The 15,776-nt window shown below is 49.5% G+C and overlaps 1 protein-coding gene across 2 annotated transcripts in view; it reads left to right on the plus strand.

Annotated features, from left to right (window-relative positions):
• Positions 1-15,776, plus strand: part of Disc1 (DISC1 scaffold protein) — a 199,491-nt gene that overhangs the window by 27,254 nt on the left and 156,461 nt on the right. For both annotated transcript variants that reach the window (XM_087900602.1, XM_087900603.1), the window contains 2 exons: positions 5,471-6,450; positions 8,241-8,310. In XM_087900602.1, the coding sequence (XP_087756728.1) occupies positions 5,471-6,450; positions 8,241-8,310 (1,050 nt within the window). The remainder of the gene's footprint in view (positions 1-5,470; positions 6,451-8,240; positions 8,311-15,776) is intronic.

Here is a 15,776-nt window from a genome sequence, read left to right on the forward strand (position 1 = left end):
GAGAGGCTGCCTGGTAAATCTTGGAGTGCGCCTGTGTTGATGCAAAACACAGCGCTCACTCCGAAAGGAGTAAAAGAGTTTATTCTGAACTCGACGTGCGTGACCGTGGCCAGGGAACACGGGTTCGAGTTGCCACGCAGGAGGTGTTCTGCTGTGGAAGAGGTTACGTCATTTTTATAGTCATAAAACTCTCCAACAAAAAAAATATTATACATCAAGATGTTGATCAGAAAAGGGGGTGGGGACTGCAGATAAGCCTGGGAGGTTTCTGCTGTAGGTCTCAAATGCTGTCTGATGACGTCTTAGCTTTGGGTGTGGTGGAAGCTAATGATATTCTAAGTTAATGCATTAAAAAGGTTTTACCTGATAAGAGAGGATATTAGATCAAGCATTATTATTAAGGGGACTAATGATAACCCAGGATAATTTTGGCTATGGACCAGTAACATTCCAACTCTCCACAGTCATGAGGCTCTAGCCAGTCAGTCTTGCAGAACCTTCAAGATGGACATGGCTCTTTTAAGGGACCACGAGCTGACACCCATGGTGTACTTATAACCCTTGACTGCCACTTGCTTCAGCCAGCGCTCCAAGTCTGAAAAGGGCAGGAAGCCAGACCCAGAAAGGTAGATCCGAGTTGGGAAGCTCTTGCATAGGGGAAGGCAGGGACCAAGACTCCATGAGATCCCTTCATGGGGCACTCTAGTAACTGTCCTGGAGGAGCAGAGATGCTCTGAAGAGACTCTTGTGCCTGTCTCCTCAGCTGTTAGAGTATCGGGACTGGAATTTCCCTGGAGGAGCCTCATGTCGGGGAAAATGGGCTTCCAGATGGACTTCCAGCTCTAGAACAGGCTTTTGCTCTGGCTGATGAGTCAATAAAATTGTACGGACAGAAAGGAGAATGGTGTTCACTGAAGTCTGGGAGAGGGGCAGGAGGGTGCCAGGCTTTGGTGGGGTCAATGTTTCAGTCTGGGAGGATGTTTTAAAAGTCCTGCAGATGGATGGGAATGATGGCTGGACACCACTGTGAATGTCCCCAATGCCAATGAACTCAGACTCACACATGGTAAGAACGGTCAATTTTGTGTGTATATGTTAGCATAATAAAAAGTATTGAAAATATCCTGGAGAATTGAAGCCTCAGAGAGAAATAGGAAAGGCAAAATTCCAAGCTCATATTTTTCAAACTATCCTGTTGGGAGTTAGTGAGTAACGATGAACTAGATTTTACTCTTAGATATTTTGGTGGACATTTTTAGGAACAAAGAGAGGAGAGTGTGACAGTCTCATTTCTATCTCCATTCTAGAAATTTCCTGTGGTTACTATATCAGGCAGGGTTCTCTAGAGAAATAGAACGGATAGAATGATTCTCTCTATATTAAACAGGCTGTATTAGAATGACCAGTCCAACGCTGGCTGTCTCTCAGTGGAAAGTCTAAGAATTCCACAGTTGTTCAGTTCACAAGGCTGGGTGTCTTACAGATGGCCTTCAGCGTGTGTCGGAATCCAGAAGAAATGGGCTCTAATTGCCTGTAGGAATGAACTGGCAGTGTGAGGAGGGCAAGCAGGCAAAGAGCCACTGGAGGTGGCCCATTTAGAAAAACCCTTCACAGCTGTGTTCACAGGTGTGGGTTTTGGTTAATTCCGGGTACAGTCAAGTTGACAACCAAGAGCGGCCTTCACAGTTCCCCTCCCTGGTGCTCACGTGAGGATGTGCATATGTGCTCGTTTGCAGGTATGGCAATGACAGAAAGGTTGGCTATTTTATCTGTAGTGTTTCTGTGCTATAATATTATTTATCTTTATTATTTTTTAAATAATATGCATATGTGTGGTGTGTGTGGGGTTGTGTGCCAATGAGTCCCAGAGTCAAGAAGAGGACATTGGATCCTCTGGGGCTAGAGTTACAGACAATCGTGAGCTACTGTGTGGGTGCTAGGAATTGAACACGGGTCCTCTGGAAGAACATCCAGTGCTTTTAACCATTGAGCCATCTCCCCAGGCCTGCAGCGTGCCTTCTTCACTGCTCAGCCATCTGTCTATCGGCTTCGTGCTATACTGGTAGCAAGGTGGGAAGAGCAGGCTTCTAAACAAGGCCTCAGTCTCCCTTGTCACTTTGAGGTTCTCACTGAATGACCCATCATGGCCTTAATATGCGGCCCCTTTTCCCAAAAGTCCAGTGAGCCTCATCCGTGTCTGACGGGACAGTCAGTGCACGTGTGTCCATCCCCACTGTCCATCAAGCTCAGCATCTCCCTCTGCTCCAATCCCAGGGGTTTGTGTTGAGGTAGCGTGGACACTGCACTCATCCCAGGACAACGAGAAACTTGGGCACAAGCTGAAGTTCCCTTTCTCAGGGCAATTGAGGAAGAAATAATTGTTTTTTTTTTTTTTAAAGATTTATTTATTATTTTATTATGTGTACAGCATTTCTTCCATGTGTGCCCACCTGCCAGAAGGGGGCGCCATGTCTCATTATAGATGGTTGTGAGCCACCATGTGGTTGCTGGGAATTGAACTCAGGACCTCTGGAAGAGCAGTCAGTGCTCTTAACCACTGAGCCGTCTCTCCAGCCCCTCATTATTGGTTTTAAATTCTGTAGTCAGGTAAAGGCTTTTCTGTGTGGCCACAGACCCAGAATAGGTGGAGAGGAAGACAGTCAGCTGTGCTTCCCGCCGGGAGCAGAGCTCCTTCAGGCCAGGAACTGTGACCAACTCTGTTTCGTGTACCCAGTGTTCTCTTTAGCTCTGTGGCCGGTTTAAAGCATCTGCTGTTGCTTCAGTCACACAGACACAGCCTCCCGCTGCTCTCGGATTCATCTGGACTGAGCAGCGATCCGCTGTTTGAGGCTCTCTGGGTGAAGTGTTAGTTCTTGGATTTTAAGTGGCCTTCTTGAGAACCTGCCTCCTCCCCCGATTGCCCAACTCCTTCTCCCAACATTCTCCCAACCAGGCTTTTCAGGGACTCGTTGGGCCATTCGGAGAGGCCCTTTGACGTCTAGATTGGTTTCAAGCACTTGTCTGACCCTTCCCTTCCCTCTTAGAGCCATGGGGCTGGGTGGGGGAGGTGAGGTTCTGTACTGGATGGTTTGTGCTGGGAGAGGAGATGAGGTTCTGTGCTTTGCTCCCCAGAATCCTCTGTCTCTTCTGGAGTGGGAGGCTGCTCCAGGTCTCTCTCTTGGCTCAGCTATTCCTAGGTCAGTGGGGCAGAATGAAGTCATCCCTGTCTTTTCTACAGCAGGGCCATCACATCTGTTTCCTGGCCACCCTACGGCGCCCTCACTTTGGGCCGTACCCTGGTGTTGCCTTGCTTTCCTTCCTGTCTGGCTGAGCCTCCTTCCAGAGCTGACTGTGCTCAGTGAGGAGGAAGTGTGACCTTCTCCAGCTGAGCCATAAGGCAGCCCTTCCTCAGCTGCGGCCGGAACAAACCCATGAGGTCATGTTTCAGGAAGGATATGTGAGTGAGAACTGATTAGTGCTCCCAGAGGACCTCAAAGACTCCGAGGGAAAAAAAAAGTGAAACAAACAAAAGCAGAAACAAAAAGATAAAAAAAAAATAAATAAAAGGAAGAAAAATAAAATCATGTGTATGTGAGGGAGCGTGGTGGGTGGGGTTTGCACACTTTGGTTGTGGAAGGCTAGAATTCTTCCTAGCAACCTGATCTGGACCCTGCAGAGGTTTCTTCTGCTCCTTCTAGCTCATTCCAGAAGTTCCTTCCAGGCCTGAATGTCAGTGTCTCTGTTCAATCCTTTACCGTCTAGTACCTGAGCATTAGAATAAATGCTTGTGGTCACCTCCACAGGAGATGGGACATATGAACCTGTAGTTAGCGGCAGGAGTGAGGTCTATCTTGTGTCCCATTGTGTTTGACGTGTGTGTGTGTGTGTGTATGTGTGTGTGTGTGTGTGTGGCTGCTAACAGAGCTAGAATCCAGGGCCTCTTACATGATAGGCAGATGTGTTATCATAAAGTCATGTCCCTAGCCAGGTAGACACTTCTCTTTTCTGTCCTTAACCTGTGGGCAGTAGGCCTGTGGCTCTCCAGGATTACACGGCCCTGGCTAGAGCGACTGGGGCTTATGGCCTCAGGACCCCAGGAGGACAATACAGATAAGACCACACAAGGCATTTGGAAAGTTATTCTCTATTTAGCGCTGACCTTTGAACAACATGAGAGCTACTTAGGTGATAGTATTTGGGTTACAAAATTATTGGAAGTCTTTTAACCCCAAAGATTATATAGTTTCCCCGGGCTCCTTGCTCAGGATGTGACATTGTCAGCATTTTCTGTGGCCACGGCATCCAGAGCTCAGTGTTCTCTGTAACCTGGATTCCCAGCTTTTCAACAAATCTCTTGCCAGTTTTACAGGGGATGGGAGGACAGCTGTTCTTCTGGGGCTCCCTGTGTTCCCTCTTGTATTCCATACCCTTGGTGGCTCATCACTTTGACTACTCTGGCTGGCCAGTGAACTTCACGAATCTTCGTTTCTCTGCCTCCTCAGCACCAGGATTTCAAGCGTGTACCACCACGCCTGACAACTTTTACCGGGGTTCTGGGGCTTGAACTCGGGTTCTCATGCTTGCACAGCCGAACCCTCTCCCCAGGCCTGCAACTAACGTTTTTATCACGCTCACGTGTTTCCGACCCTGTTCTAAACTGTTCACACCGATACTGACAGAAACCTTCCACAAGGGGCCCTCCTGTACCCCCACCCTTTACTGAGGAGGAAACTGGGCACGGGGAACTTGAAGAGCTGTGAAAGGTCATGCAGTCAGCAGGGGGTGTGGTCAGATTTGGACCAGACAGTGGGGTCTGGTCTAACATTTGCTGCTGTTTCTGTTTCTTCAGGGTAGCCAGGGGAGGCCCCTGCCCCAGTGGTTTGCTGTGTGAGGTGAAAGATTGGGCAGCCTTGTACCACAGCCAGCCACCAAGGCTTCGGGAATGCATCGGAAAAGTGGGGGCATGGGTAGTTGGATGATGAAAATCCCAGCATCGTTCCTTAGTGACGGGAAGGAACGATGGAGCCCCGTGATGATGTCTTGGAGTCAGATGGTTTGCTCTCCAAGCCCTTTCTGGGGTGGGCATACTGATGTATCATTGGCTGTGCCCCCAGGACCTGTACTGACATACTGTGAGACATACAGCAGGGCCTGCTTCTCTGAACCAAGGGTGGGGATGCTGGACCGAGCTGGGCATCAGCAGAGGAGCACCAACTTTCTTTCTTTTAATTTTTTAAGACAGGGTGTCTTAAAATCAAGGATGACCTTGATTTCCCGATCTTTCTGCCTTCCTGTCCCAAGGACTGGTATTATGGGTGTGCCCCACTATGCCTGGATTGGGATCATAAGAGTTTTCATGCTGTGTCTTTGACAGGTGTACTCACAGATGACATGTGTGTCTAGCATGTCCTCTACATGCAGTACCTACTGAGTCAATAACATGTAGTTTTGTCTTCTCTTCTCTTCTCAGACAGTGGGCATGGCTCGCCGCCTGCAGCAGCCCCTCCGAGGCGGCGGCTGACTCGGAGACCAGGCTACATGAGAAGCGCAGCCTGCCCTGGGATCGGGTTCCTCTCTCCAGCAGTGGGCACGTCATGCCAGATCTCAGCAGGGCCGACAGGCCAGGAGTCCCACTACTCACAGCCCAAGGCTGGACAGTGTGGCTCCAGCCCCGGCGGGTGCTGCCAGGTGGTGGGCAGCCCTTTGCTCAAGAGCTCGCTTGCCCCTACTGTGGCCTCTGTGGGCCGCCTGCACCCAACCCAGAGCTCTGTGAAAGAAACATCAGTATACTTTGGGGTTCATTCCAGAAATGGCAACAAGCTACCTGAGAAGCTGACCAGGCCATGCAAGCCTGGGGACAGTGGATGTTGTCAAGAGGGCTTATCTTCGGACAGCTGTAAGTCCCTGGCTCCCAGCCTTGATGTAGCCTGGAGCAAGGGATCAAAGGGCCTGGAGACTGTGAAGCCTCTGGCATCGCCAGAGTTGAATGGCCCGACTGATATCCCAGCTCTTCCTGGCTCCCAAGACACCTTTACTTCCTGCTTCAGCTTCATTCGACTCTCCCTCGGTGCTGCTGGGGAGCGTGGAGAAGCAGAGGGTTGCCTACCATCCAGAGACACTGAATCCCTTCGCCAGAGTCCCCAAGAGATGGCGGCTGAAGCGTCCAGCTCAGACAGATCCTGTGAGGACCGTCGATGTCTCTGGACCTTCAATCTTCAGGCTACTCCGGGCCTGGTGGACTTGGGTCAGGTGACAGGGAGTGGCAGCAAGCCAGAATGTGGCCTAGTCTCTTCCTTGGACACTGGCTTCTCTTCCCAGGATCCATCCTCAGCTGGTGGGTGGGGCGACCAGGGCAGTGGCTGGGCAGGTACCCGAGGATGGGATGCTTTGCTCAGCGAATGGGAGCCCAGGCTGCAGGACCATCTACTGATCAACCGCAGGCAGCTGGAGGTGTGTGTCCTTCAGGAGACTGGTACTCTGACTCAGTGCTGGGTGGAGGCAGGGGGTGGGGCGTCTGACTGTGTGCTGTTCCTGGAAGCAGCAGTGGCTCCTGGGATGGCGGCTGTAAAGATGTGGTGGCGCTTCTTTTTCCTCTGCCTCTGAGCACGGGTGCTCTGCCCTCTGTTCTCAGTCTGCATGGCTTACGTGCTGGCATGGACTCGTTGATTGGGCCCATGCTTCTCTGCAACCTCTGATCTGCAGTGTGGTTTGTTCGGTTCAGCTCTGCTGTGAAATAGGAAAATGGGGGCTGGCAAGATGGTTTGGTGGGTAAAGGCACTTGCTGCCAAGCCTGGCAACTGGAGTTTGACCCCCAGGACCCACCTGGTGGAAGGGGAGAGCAGACTCCTTCAGGTTGTTATCTCCCCTGACCAGGCAGTAAATAGAGGTGATAAAGTACGGCTCTGGGAAGGTAAGGGAGGCAGTCAGTTCAAGTTTGCAAAGCGTGGAATGGGCCCCATCCTCCCCTGCTTTGCTTCATTTGCCCAAAGGGTTGTGTGGGTCCCTCCTACAAAAAACTTTTATTTTAGTGTGAACATGTGCTTGTGTGTGTGCATATGTGTGCATGCATATGTGCGCCTACATGCACACATACAATGTGTGTGTGTGTGTGTGTGTGTGTGTGTGTGTAGGTTGAGGAGGACAATCTTGGGTGTCATCTTAACTTCCCGTCACTGTGCTGGAGTGCACCGTTTAGGTCAGCGAATCTCGGGGATTCTCCTGTCTCCTCCTCTTCAGAGCTGGGGTCCCGGGCATGGGTCACGATGCTTGTGTGAGTTCTGAGCATTGAGCTCAGGTCTTGCAGTTTCAAGGCAAGAGCTTTACTGACTGATCCATCTCTCCAGTGCCCAGCTTCAGTGTTTAGAAGCAAGTACCAGCCACAGTCCTTTAGGAAGTTGTTCTGGGAGGGAAGGCGTGGCTGCTGGTGGCTCTCCACATCCTCATCCTTCCTTTCTTCTCCCCAGTCTATGATTCCTGTGCTGGGGAGAGAACTAGGGCCTTGTGCATGCTAGGTGCCTACCGCTGAGTTACAAGTCCAGCCCAAGGCAACACCTTCAAGTAGAGCCGCAGTCCTTCCTGGGCTGGCCTGGAGACCGCTGTGGTCCATGCCTGGCTCCTCATGCTGCTCTTTGAGTTCCCATGTTTACCTTCATGGCTATGCTCTGAGGGTTAGGACAGAGGCCATTTGGCCTGCAGCCTGTGTTCCTTCTCTCCACATGATGGCATAGCTTTGTGGCATTTGTAGCATTCTAAGTATTTCTGGGGATTTCATGCTTAAATTATGCTTTTTGTTCAAGTAACTTTTGTTTTTTAAAAAAGAAACACGCATTTGGCATTGGAAAACCTTATGTGGTTTTTAAAACATAATTTGAATATAAGTTCACGTTTAGAATAGTTTTCCTTCTAAAAATGGTACGACTTTTCAGGATTTTAATTTCCCTATTAGATTTTCTATTTATGTGCATGTGGGCGTCATAGTACTTTTGTAGAGGTCAGAGAAGAACGTGTGGAAGTCAGAACTCTATTTCCACTGTGTGGGTCTTGGGGATCAAGTTCGAGTCCTTAGGCTGAAGCCGGGGCCTTCACCCTCAAGCCATCTGGACAGCCCAGTTTTGAAATAGCTCTTAGGCGCTCCTAGATTTCACAAGATGAACGTACTGCAATTTATTCGCAATTTATCTATTCTGTGTAATTTCTTACATGTAATTTATGTCTCATGTTTCCCCTTCAAACCAACACAGGTCACTTCCTTAAGTTTAAAGCTCCAGACACTTCAAGAAAAAGCGATTGAGGCTGGTGATTTCGATAAAGGTGAGTTCAAATCTGTTTGTAGACATTTCGTCTTCTCCCTGACATCTCTCTGCCTTCCTCCCCTTCTCATATTCTGCCTCCTTTGCCCTGGGAGCTGTGTGGTTGACTCCTTTGAGAGTTTCTGCTCTGGGCCAGCCGGCTAGCCTGCTGCCCTGTTGGTCTGGGGATTTCAACCACGCGATGGTAGGCTGAACCTTTTTGATTGGTCAGGAACAGGTGAGGATCTGCTCTGTAGGAAGCAAACTAACTCATCGCCTGCCTGCCTGTGATGCACAAATCCATGAACTATACTGACTGGGCACCCATGGGGGCAGTGGGGAGGGGGAGAAAGTGCTAGGATGTTGATGATGACATCATTATGGGGCCTTCTGGCTTCATGCTCTCCAGGACGAGCTAGAGAAATGAATTGCATTTAGGAGATGGCAGACAGTGAAACCCCTCATGGTCAAAAATATTCAAGAGAAGAAGGACAAGTTATAACATGAGGCCAAGAGAGAGTGGGGCCGGTCAGAGAGAGGCCAATGAGGAGCCAAACAGGAGTTGAGCCAGAGAGGGTTCCTGACTGTGCACAGATGGAGGGAGAAGAGGAGGTTTTAGGAGTGGCTGGTTTGGAAGGAGCCTTAACAACTCTGCTGTGTGTGTGTGTGTGTGTGTGTGTGTGTGTGTGGCGGGGGGTGGGGTGGGAAGGGGGAGGGCTTAGACTAACTTAAAGATCCTCCAGACAACCGTGGGATTGGCAGATACTCCAGTTAGTGGCTTGCTTTAGGGTCCAGGACTGGCTGAGAAGTGTAATACAGAGCCGAGGATTCTCCAGAAGTGTTAGTTCCCACAAAGTCAGTCCATGCAGTAGAATCAAAACCCAGTGCCATTGTCCTTGGCTTCTCAGTCAGCCTTCATTGCCAGCCACATTCAGAGTGTCCAGTTTGATCACATGCTCCATCACTCCCAGTCCAGCTGGGGGAGGGAAAAGGGAGGTGGGGAGGAGGTGGAAATTTTTAATAAATAACAACAACAACAATAATAATAATAATAATAATAATAATAATAATAATAATAATAATAAAGAAGTGTTAGCTCAATGTGTAGGCTGTGGCCACTTGGCCTGTTTCTGTTACTCCATCGCCTAAGCCTTGAGCCATTGGAATTGGGACCATGTTGGAATCTGTGAGGGACAGTTCCTCCCAGGAACAGAGGTGCACAGTGTCCTGACTGTGTGTGCCTCTGAGCTGCTCCTCAGGGGGTGAGAGGACTTGAGGACAAAGGCGGGGTTTTTCAGGTTCTCCTCCGCCTCCATCCGCAGGCCGTCAGATTTCACACCGTGATGAGTGAAGGATGAGTGTCAGAGGGAGCAGAAGGTATGAGGCAGAAGTACCTTCCATGGTAGCCCCGGGGTCCATGCTGCGCCATGGGTAGAAGACAGTCCTGGTTCTGATGCACCCTCTACTGCAGTCCTGGTTCTGATGCTCCCACTGCTGCAGCCCTGGTTCTGATGCACCCTCTACTGCAGCCCTGGTTCTGATGCACCCTCTACTGCAGCCCTGGTTCTGATGCACCCTCTACTGCAGCCCTGGTTCTGATGCCCCCACTACTGCAGCCCTGGGTTTTGATGCTCCCACTCTTGCAACATTGCAGGGGTTTGTTTTCATTGTCAAAGGCTGAGTCTTAGTCCCTCCTCCTTTAGATCATAGCTCCCACGGTGCTACATTCCTTGGATGGAAGCCATGCACACCCTCCACCCCCAAGGTCTTTCTGGACTTGGTTCACCCACTGGTCTTTTTCTAGCCAAGGCCTCACTTCTATCCCCTTTAAATATTCCTGCCATCCTTTGGGAATGAAACTGTGAAGCTCTTGTCAGAGAAGTCAGAAAGAAAGGGCACCCTCCTTCAGAGCTTCTGGGGTGGACCTCGCACTGTGTGTTTTCTCCAATTTCTAGAAGACTCAGGAACTGAGGATGAAGGAGTTGTGGCTGTAGGTTTTCTTCCATGGAGGGGCAGGCCCCGGGACAGTGGCTGGGGGTTTTGTGTGGGCAGATCTCTGGGACCTAGGAGTGTACAGAGAGGACAGGTTGGTTGGTCCACAGTAAGTCCCACACCACTCTCACCCTGCCCGCACCTCAGGCCTGTCCAGCTGGCTTGTGGAGTGTGCATCTGGTCCCTGTATATTCAGTAAATGCTTCAGGAAGGATTGAGATGTCTTGGTACCCACACTATCACCAGCTAGAGGAGGTGAGGAGGAAGCACTCGGAGCTGCTCTTGGCCCAGCGTCTGTTTATTCTGCTACCCTGGAGTTCATCACCGTAGTGACGGTGTCGTCCATGGTGGCAGGAGCATATGGTACAGGGTCTTGCATCATGGCTGACCAGAAGGCAGAGAAAACAGACCAAATCCCAAAGCGGGCGTATCTTTCAAAGACCCACTCCTAGTAACCCCCTGCCATATGCTCCTGCCACCATGGATGACCACCGCCACTACCACAATGAACTGAAATCCCCCAAATAAGCCCTTCCTTCCTTAAGTTTCTTCTGTTAGAAGAACAGAGTAGCAAGAACAATAACGCAGGGATCTGTGAAGTCTCATAGATGATGGGATTCTGGGTCAGTGGGACCTCAGCGGACACCGCGGAGTCCCTACTATAGTGAGATTTGTTGAAAGACCCAGGAATATACTTTATTTCTCACCTAGTATCTCAAGGGTTCGCAAAAACCCTGGAAGAATTGTGATTTGTCCACACGTCCTTTATGAACTTTGTTTCTTTTTGTGTATAGACAACGGCATACTTTGTCTTTATCTCGGGGAAGGGTGTGCAACAATTGTGTGTGCAGGAAAAGCCACAGGACAGCAATATGTCCCCTGGAGTCTGTTTCCTTTTCTCTTTCTTTCTACTTTCGCTGTGGGCTCCAGCAAAAGATGTGGTTGGCAGAGAATAGAAAGTTCCATGTTTTATCTAATCAAAATCACAGCAAGTTTACTCGGCGATGCCTCCTGGGAACCCCCCTAAGGATTCTGATTCCATCTCTCCCTCTCCAGGAAAGCCAAGTTCATATTTCTTTCATCTTTGCCAACAGCTGAGAAGGCTTGGGGAAGAAAGAATAATACTTTTCGATGTTTAGGGTCTTTTTCCAAAAGACCCTCTGGCTTCATTGTATTAATGCTCGCCCCGTGACTGTGGGGGCTGAAGGGTGAGAATGAGACCTCGGGAGAGACCACTGCTCGGAGCCTGGAGTACAGAGGAGAACTTTAGGGCACGGCTGAAGGGAGGACAAGACTGTCCACAAGGATCCTCCGTGTCGCTGTTCCTATTTTGATTTACTCCCACAACGTATTCTGTCAGCCCCTGACTTACGCCCACTGTAACCATGTCTGTCACTACCATGTCTGTCACTTTGCTCCCCAAATGAGCAAGGAAAGGCTGTGAGAAAATCTCAGTATCTTACCTCGCCCCCCCCAATGTGTGTGTGTATTCATGTGTGTGTGTTCATGTGTGTATATGTGCAAGTGTATGGAGGCCAGAGCTTTGCTGGGAGCTGAACTTGGATCCTCCACAAGGGCACTAAAGCTCTTAACTGCTGAGCAGTTTCTCCATCCTCCACTACACCTGAGGAAAAACCTGAATGTTGTGGTTTTATAGTACTGTTTCTATGTTTAGATATAGTCAGGTGTGCAAATTCTTGCATTGTGTTACAATTGGCTACGTTTTTTTATCAAGTTGCACACAGTGTTTAGCATAGTGGTGTGCATCCTGGAGCTGAGTGGTGCGGCAGGTCGCAGCAGGGAGCAGAGCGGAGTGCAAGGCTCCACCGTGGAGCCAAGAGGGCTCTGCAGGCTTCAACATGGGGCTGAGGAACACAGCAGAATGCACCGTGAAGTCTGCACCATGGAGCTGAGGAGTGTAGCAAACTGGACAGTGAAGCAAGGAATACTGCAGGCTGCATTACATAGAGAGGTCGAGGGGTGTGGCAAAATGCACTGTGGAGATAAGGGTGTGGCTGGTTGTGGCACTAGGCTTGTGCTAATGCACCCCATGGTGGCTGAACAGTGGGACCACCCCAGGATGCATCCATACTAGACTGTATCTCCAAGTCCTTTGCTGGACTGTATGAAGCAGCGTGACTTAGGGCTGTATCTACGTCTATATCTATATTAGTTCTGTATCTCTACCTCCAAGCCCACTTTCAGATTTGTTTTAAGTTGCCCCTGGTTGCCAATTTCCCAGAGACTTTTGTTTTACTTCTCCCCAGGAAGCAAATCTCATGTCCTTGGAGGTTTGTGTGTGTGTAACATTTGGTCCCAGTGTAACATTTGGTAACACTCTTTTGGGGTGGTTGTGAATTTTTATGGGTAGAGCCTCACTGAAGGGAGGGGGTCACTGGGGACAGGTCTTGAGGGTTTTAGCCTGGTCCTCATTTCTGTTCCTGGCATCTTCCTGCCTGATGCAGTAAGGTGACCAGCAGCTCCGTGCTTCCCTGTTGCAGAGAGAGCCACCCCCACTTCCATGCATCCCTGCGGAGATGGATGGCCTCCTCTGAACTATGAACCCAAACAAGCCTCTCCTCGCCAAGTTCTTTCTGTCACAGCAACGAGCTAATACACAAAGTAGCCCTTGATTGATGTCTGATCAGGACAGTGCAAAGAGGGTTTGTTATGTGGGGCTCTGGAAAGGCTCCATTAGCTGGGTATTATGCGTATTATAATAAAGAGTGATTGGACCACAACGTGCAATTGAATTGACTGAGTGATAGCTTCTGCTGGCAGAGTGTTCCAACTCTTTTACTTTTGCGTGAAGTGACAGAAACAATTAGCGTATTCAAAACCTGAAACCCTTAAAAAACACCTTCATGAGCCGTGAAACATTTGTTGATAGTGCATTTATGTGTTTGTTTTCCTTTCCTGTATGTTTTCAGTTGCGGTATCGTGAAATGAGTCGTGAAAAATTTAGCGTCTCCCTCTGTCTCTTTGGATGGGGATGGTCCAGCTGACACAGTAGAGTGTCCCGGGATGGGCGAGGAGACAGGGTGTCAGGGCAGCAGCTGCTGTGTGCCCTGCTGTCTGCTCTTGGGCACCTGTTTGCTCTGGGATAAAACAGAAGCAGCAAACCTGTTCCCTGGCGTGGGAGGAATGAAAGTGATGGTGCAGGGTATGAGCGCCCACAGCTCAGGGCTTGGAAGGAGCGGGTCCCTTTCTTCCTCTAGCCCATACGTGTTAGAAGGCACAGGAATCAGAGGGTTTGACTAACCTTAGCTGGCGGTTAGCATCGGGAACAAGCAGAAGGCAGGACGAGATAATATGGCACTTTATTTTCTATGTGTCAATAAGAAGCTCATTGTGCGTGATCTGATTTCTTTCAAGATGCAGAAATAAGTTTGTAAATGCAGTAAAGTGCACTATGTCGTAAAGCACGCAAATTGTGAAGTGTTTGAAGTGTGAATATTCTAAACATCTTAGCGAATGGGTTTTTCTGCTCTCCAGGGTGAATTTCAGGATCTTGTTTTTCTTGTTAATTTTCTGGTGCTCTGCTGGATGACGCTGCGTGACACCGAGGAAATAAAATTGTAGCTCTTCTTGGGTTTAAGGAAGCCCCAACATCGATTACTGTCCTCGTTAGTTCTAATTTTTAATTGTCAACGTGACATAACCTAGACTCATCTGACAGGAGAGCTTCAACTGAAGAATTGCCTAGATCAGACTAGCTTGTGGTATGTCAATGGGGAATTGTCTTGATTAAATGTCTTGTTAATGATGCTGGAAGGTCCAGCCCACTGTGGACGGCGTCATTCCCTAGGCAGTGCTCCTGGGCTGTACAATAAAGCTAGCTGAGTACGAGCCTGTGCCAGCCAGCTAGCAAATAGCATTCTTCCATGGTTTCTGCCTTGGGTCCTTGCTTGAGTGACTGTTCTGACATCCCTTTACAAAGTGCATGTGTTCTGCAAATATAGGCCAAATAAATGCTTTCCTTCCTAAGTTAATTTTGATTAGAGTATTTATTACAGCATCAGACAGAAACTAGGAAACTATTCTGTCTTTGTGATGGCATCTCGTGATATAGCCCGACTGGTCTTGAACTCCTGACCCTTCTGTCTCAGTCCGTCAAACAGCTGGGGTTACAGGTTCAGTGCCATACCCAGGCTTGATTATCTCAGTTTTGAAGCTGGGACGGAGGGGAGATGGAAAGGGACAGAATGAAAGGGGGACCCAGATGGCGACAAGGCTGAAGGGGAGGTGGAAGTGCTCTGTCCTAGGACGCTTCCCATTCCCCATGGGCACCTGCTATTCTGTAGTTCTGTGAACTCTGCCCTTGTGGGCAGAGAGGATGATGAACCATCCCCCACCATTCCCTTTAGAACTCTTACAAACTGGGTGCCCGCTTCCTCTACATAAAGATGTTACACTGCTTTGCCTTCGCCTTGACTCTGTGCCGCGGATCTCTGGACGGCTCTTTGTTCATATGTACTGTCCAGGCGTTTTCTTCAGTCTGGTATCTATCTAGTGAAGCGTCGCAGTACTCATGGTGCCTACCTGCTCTCAGCAGCGGCACTTCCTGTGTCTCAGCGGTGACACTTCCTGTGTCTCAGTGGGGCACTTCCTGTGTCTCAGTGGGGGCACTTCCTGTGTCTCAGCGGTGACACTTCCTGTGTCTCAGCGGAGGCACTTCCTGTGTCTCAGTGGGTGCACTTCCTGTGTCTCAGTGGGGGCACTTCCTGTGTCTCAGCGGTGGCACTTCCTGTGTCTCAGTGGCTGTGTCCTCTGAAGCTGGCTTTCTGCTGCACCCTCTCCCAAGTCTTTGGTGTGGGAATGTGGTTGCTCTAAAGGCCCCATATGTGATGGTTAGCTTAATTGTTAACTTGAGAAGAATCTAGAATCCTGCAGGAGATGGGCCTCCTGGCATGCTCATGGGGGGTTATCTGGATTGCCTTAGTTGAGGTGAGAAGACCTGCCCACTGTGGCAGACTAGTGTGTCAAGGTGACAGAGCTCGTATTTGGAGTCAAGACCAAATGGGGAGTAAAATGAGGAGCAGAAAGAAAGAACATCAGTCAGGTACCGTCACTGACTGTCTCCAACCCCCAACTCCACGCTGCCATGGAGACACTCAGTGGACTGTTCTGTGACCTCCTTGCTTGGTTGCCTGAGGGTTTTTGTATTTTTTTTTTTATTATATCCTGGTTCCTGACAGTTTCTAAATAAGTAAGAAAAGATTATAAGTTGATATACCACTTTCCTTTGTAATCCTGGGGCCTAGCATGTCCAACCTAAGACCCCACAGCTATATTTGCGCACACCTTCCCACTGTAGCGCCCTGTCTTATCCCTGTCCCAGCCCAGCTCCAAGTGCTTAGCTCCTACTGTAATAAAGAGGCCTGGGGCTTGCCTGGACCCTCCCTTTTGCTGGATTGTGAGATTAGACAGCTTGTAGATTTGTGTCTTTCCCACAGGTGTCTTTTTTTCTATCTGTGACCTCAGCATTATCTGGTT

This window comes from Myodes glareolus, chromosome 22 (assembly GCF_982192425.1).
Source record: "Myodes glareolus chromosome 22, mMyoGla1.1, whole genome shotgun sequence".
Lineage (NCBI taxonomy): Eukaryota > Metazoa > Chordata > Mammalia > Rodentia > Cricetidae > Myodes > Myodes glareolus.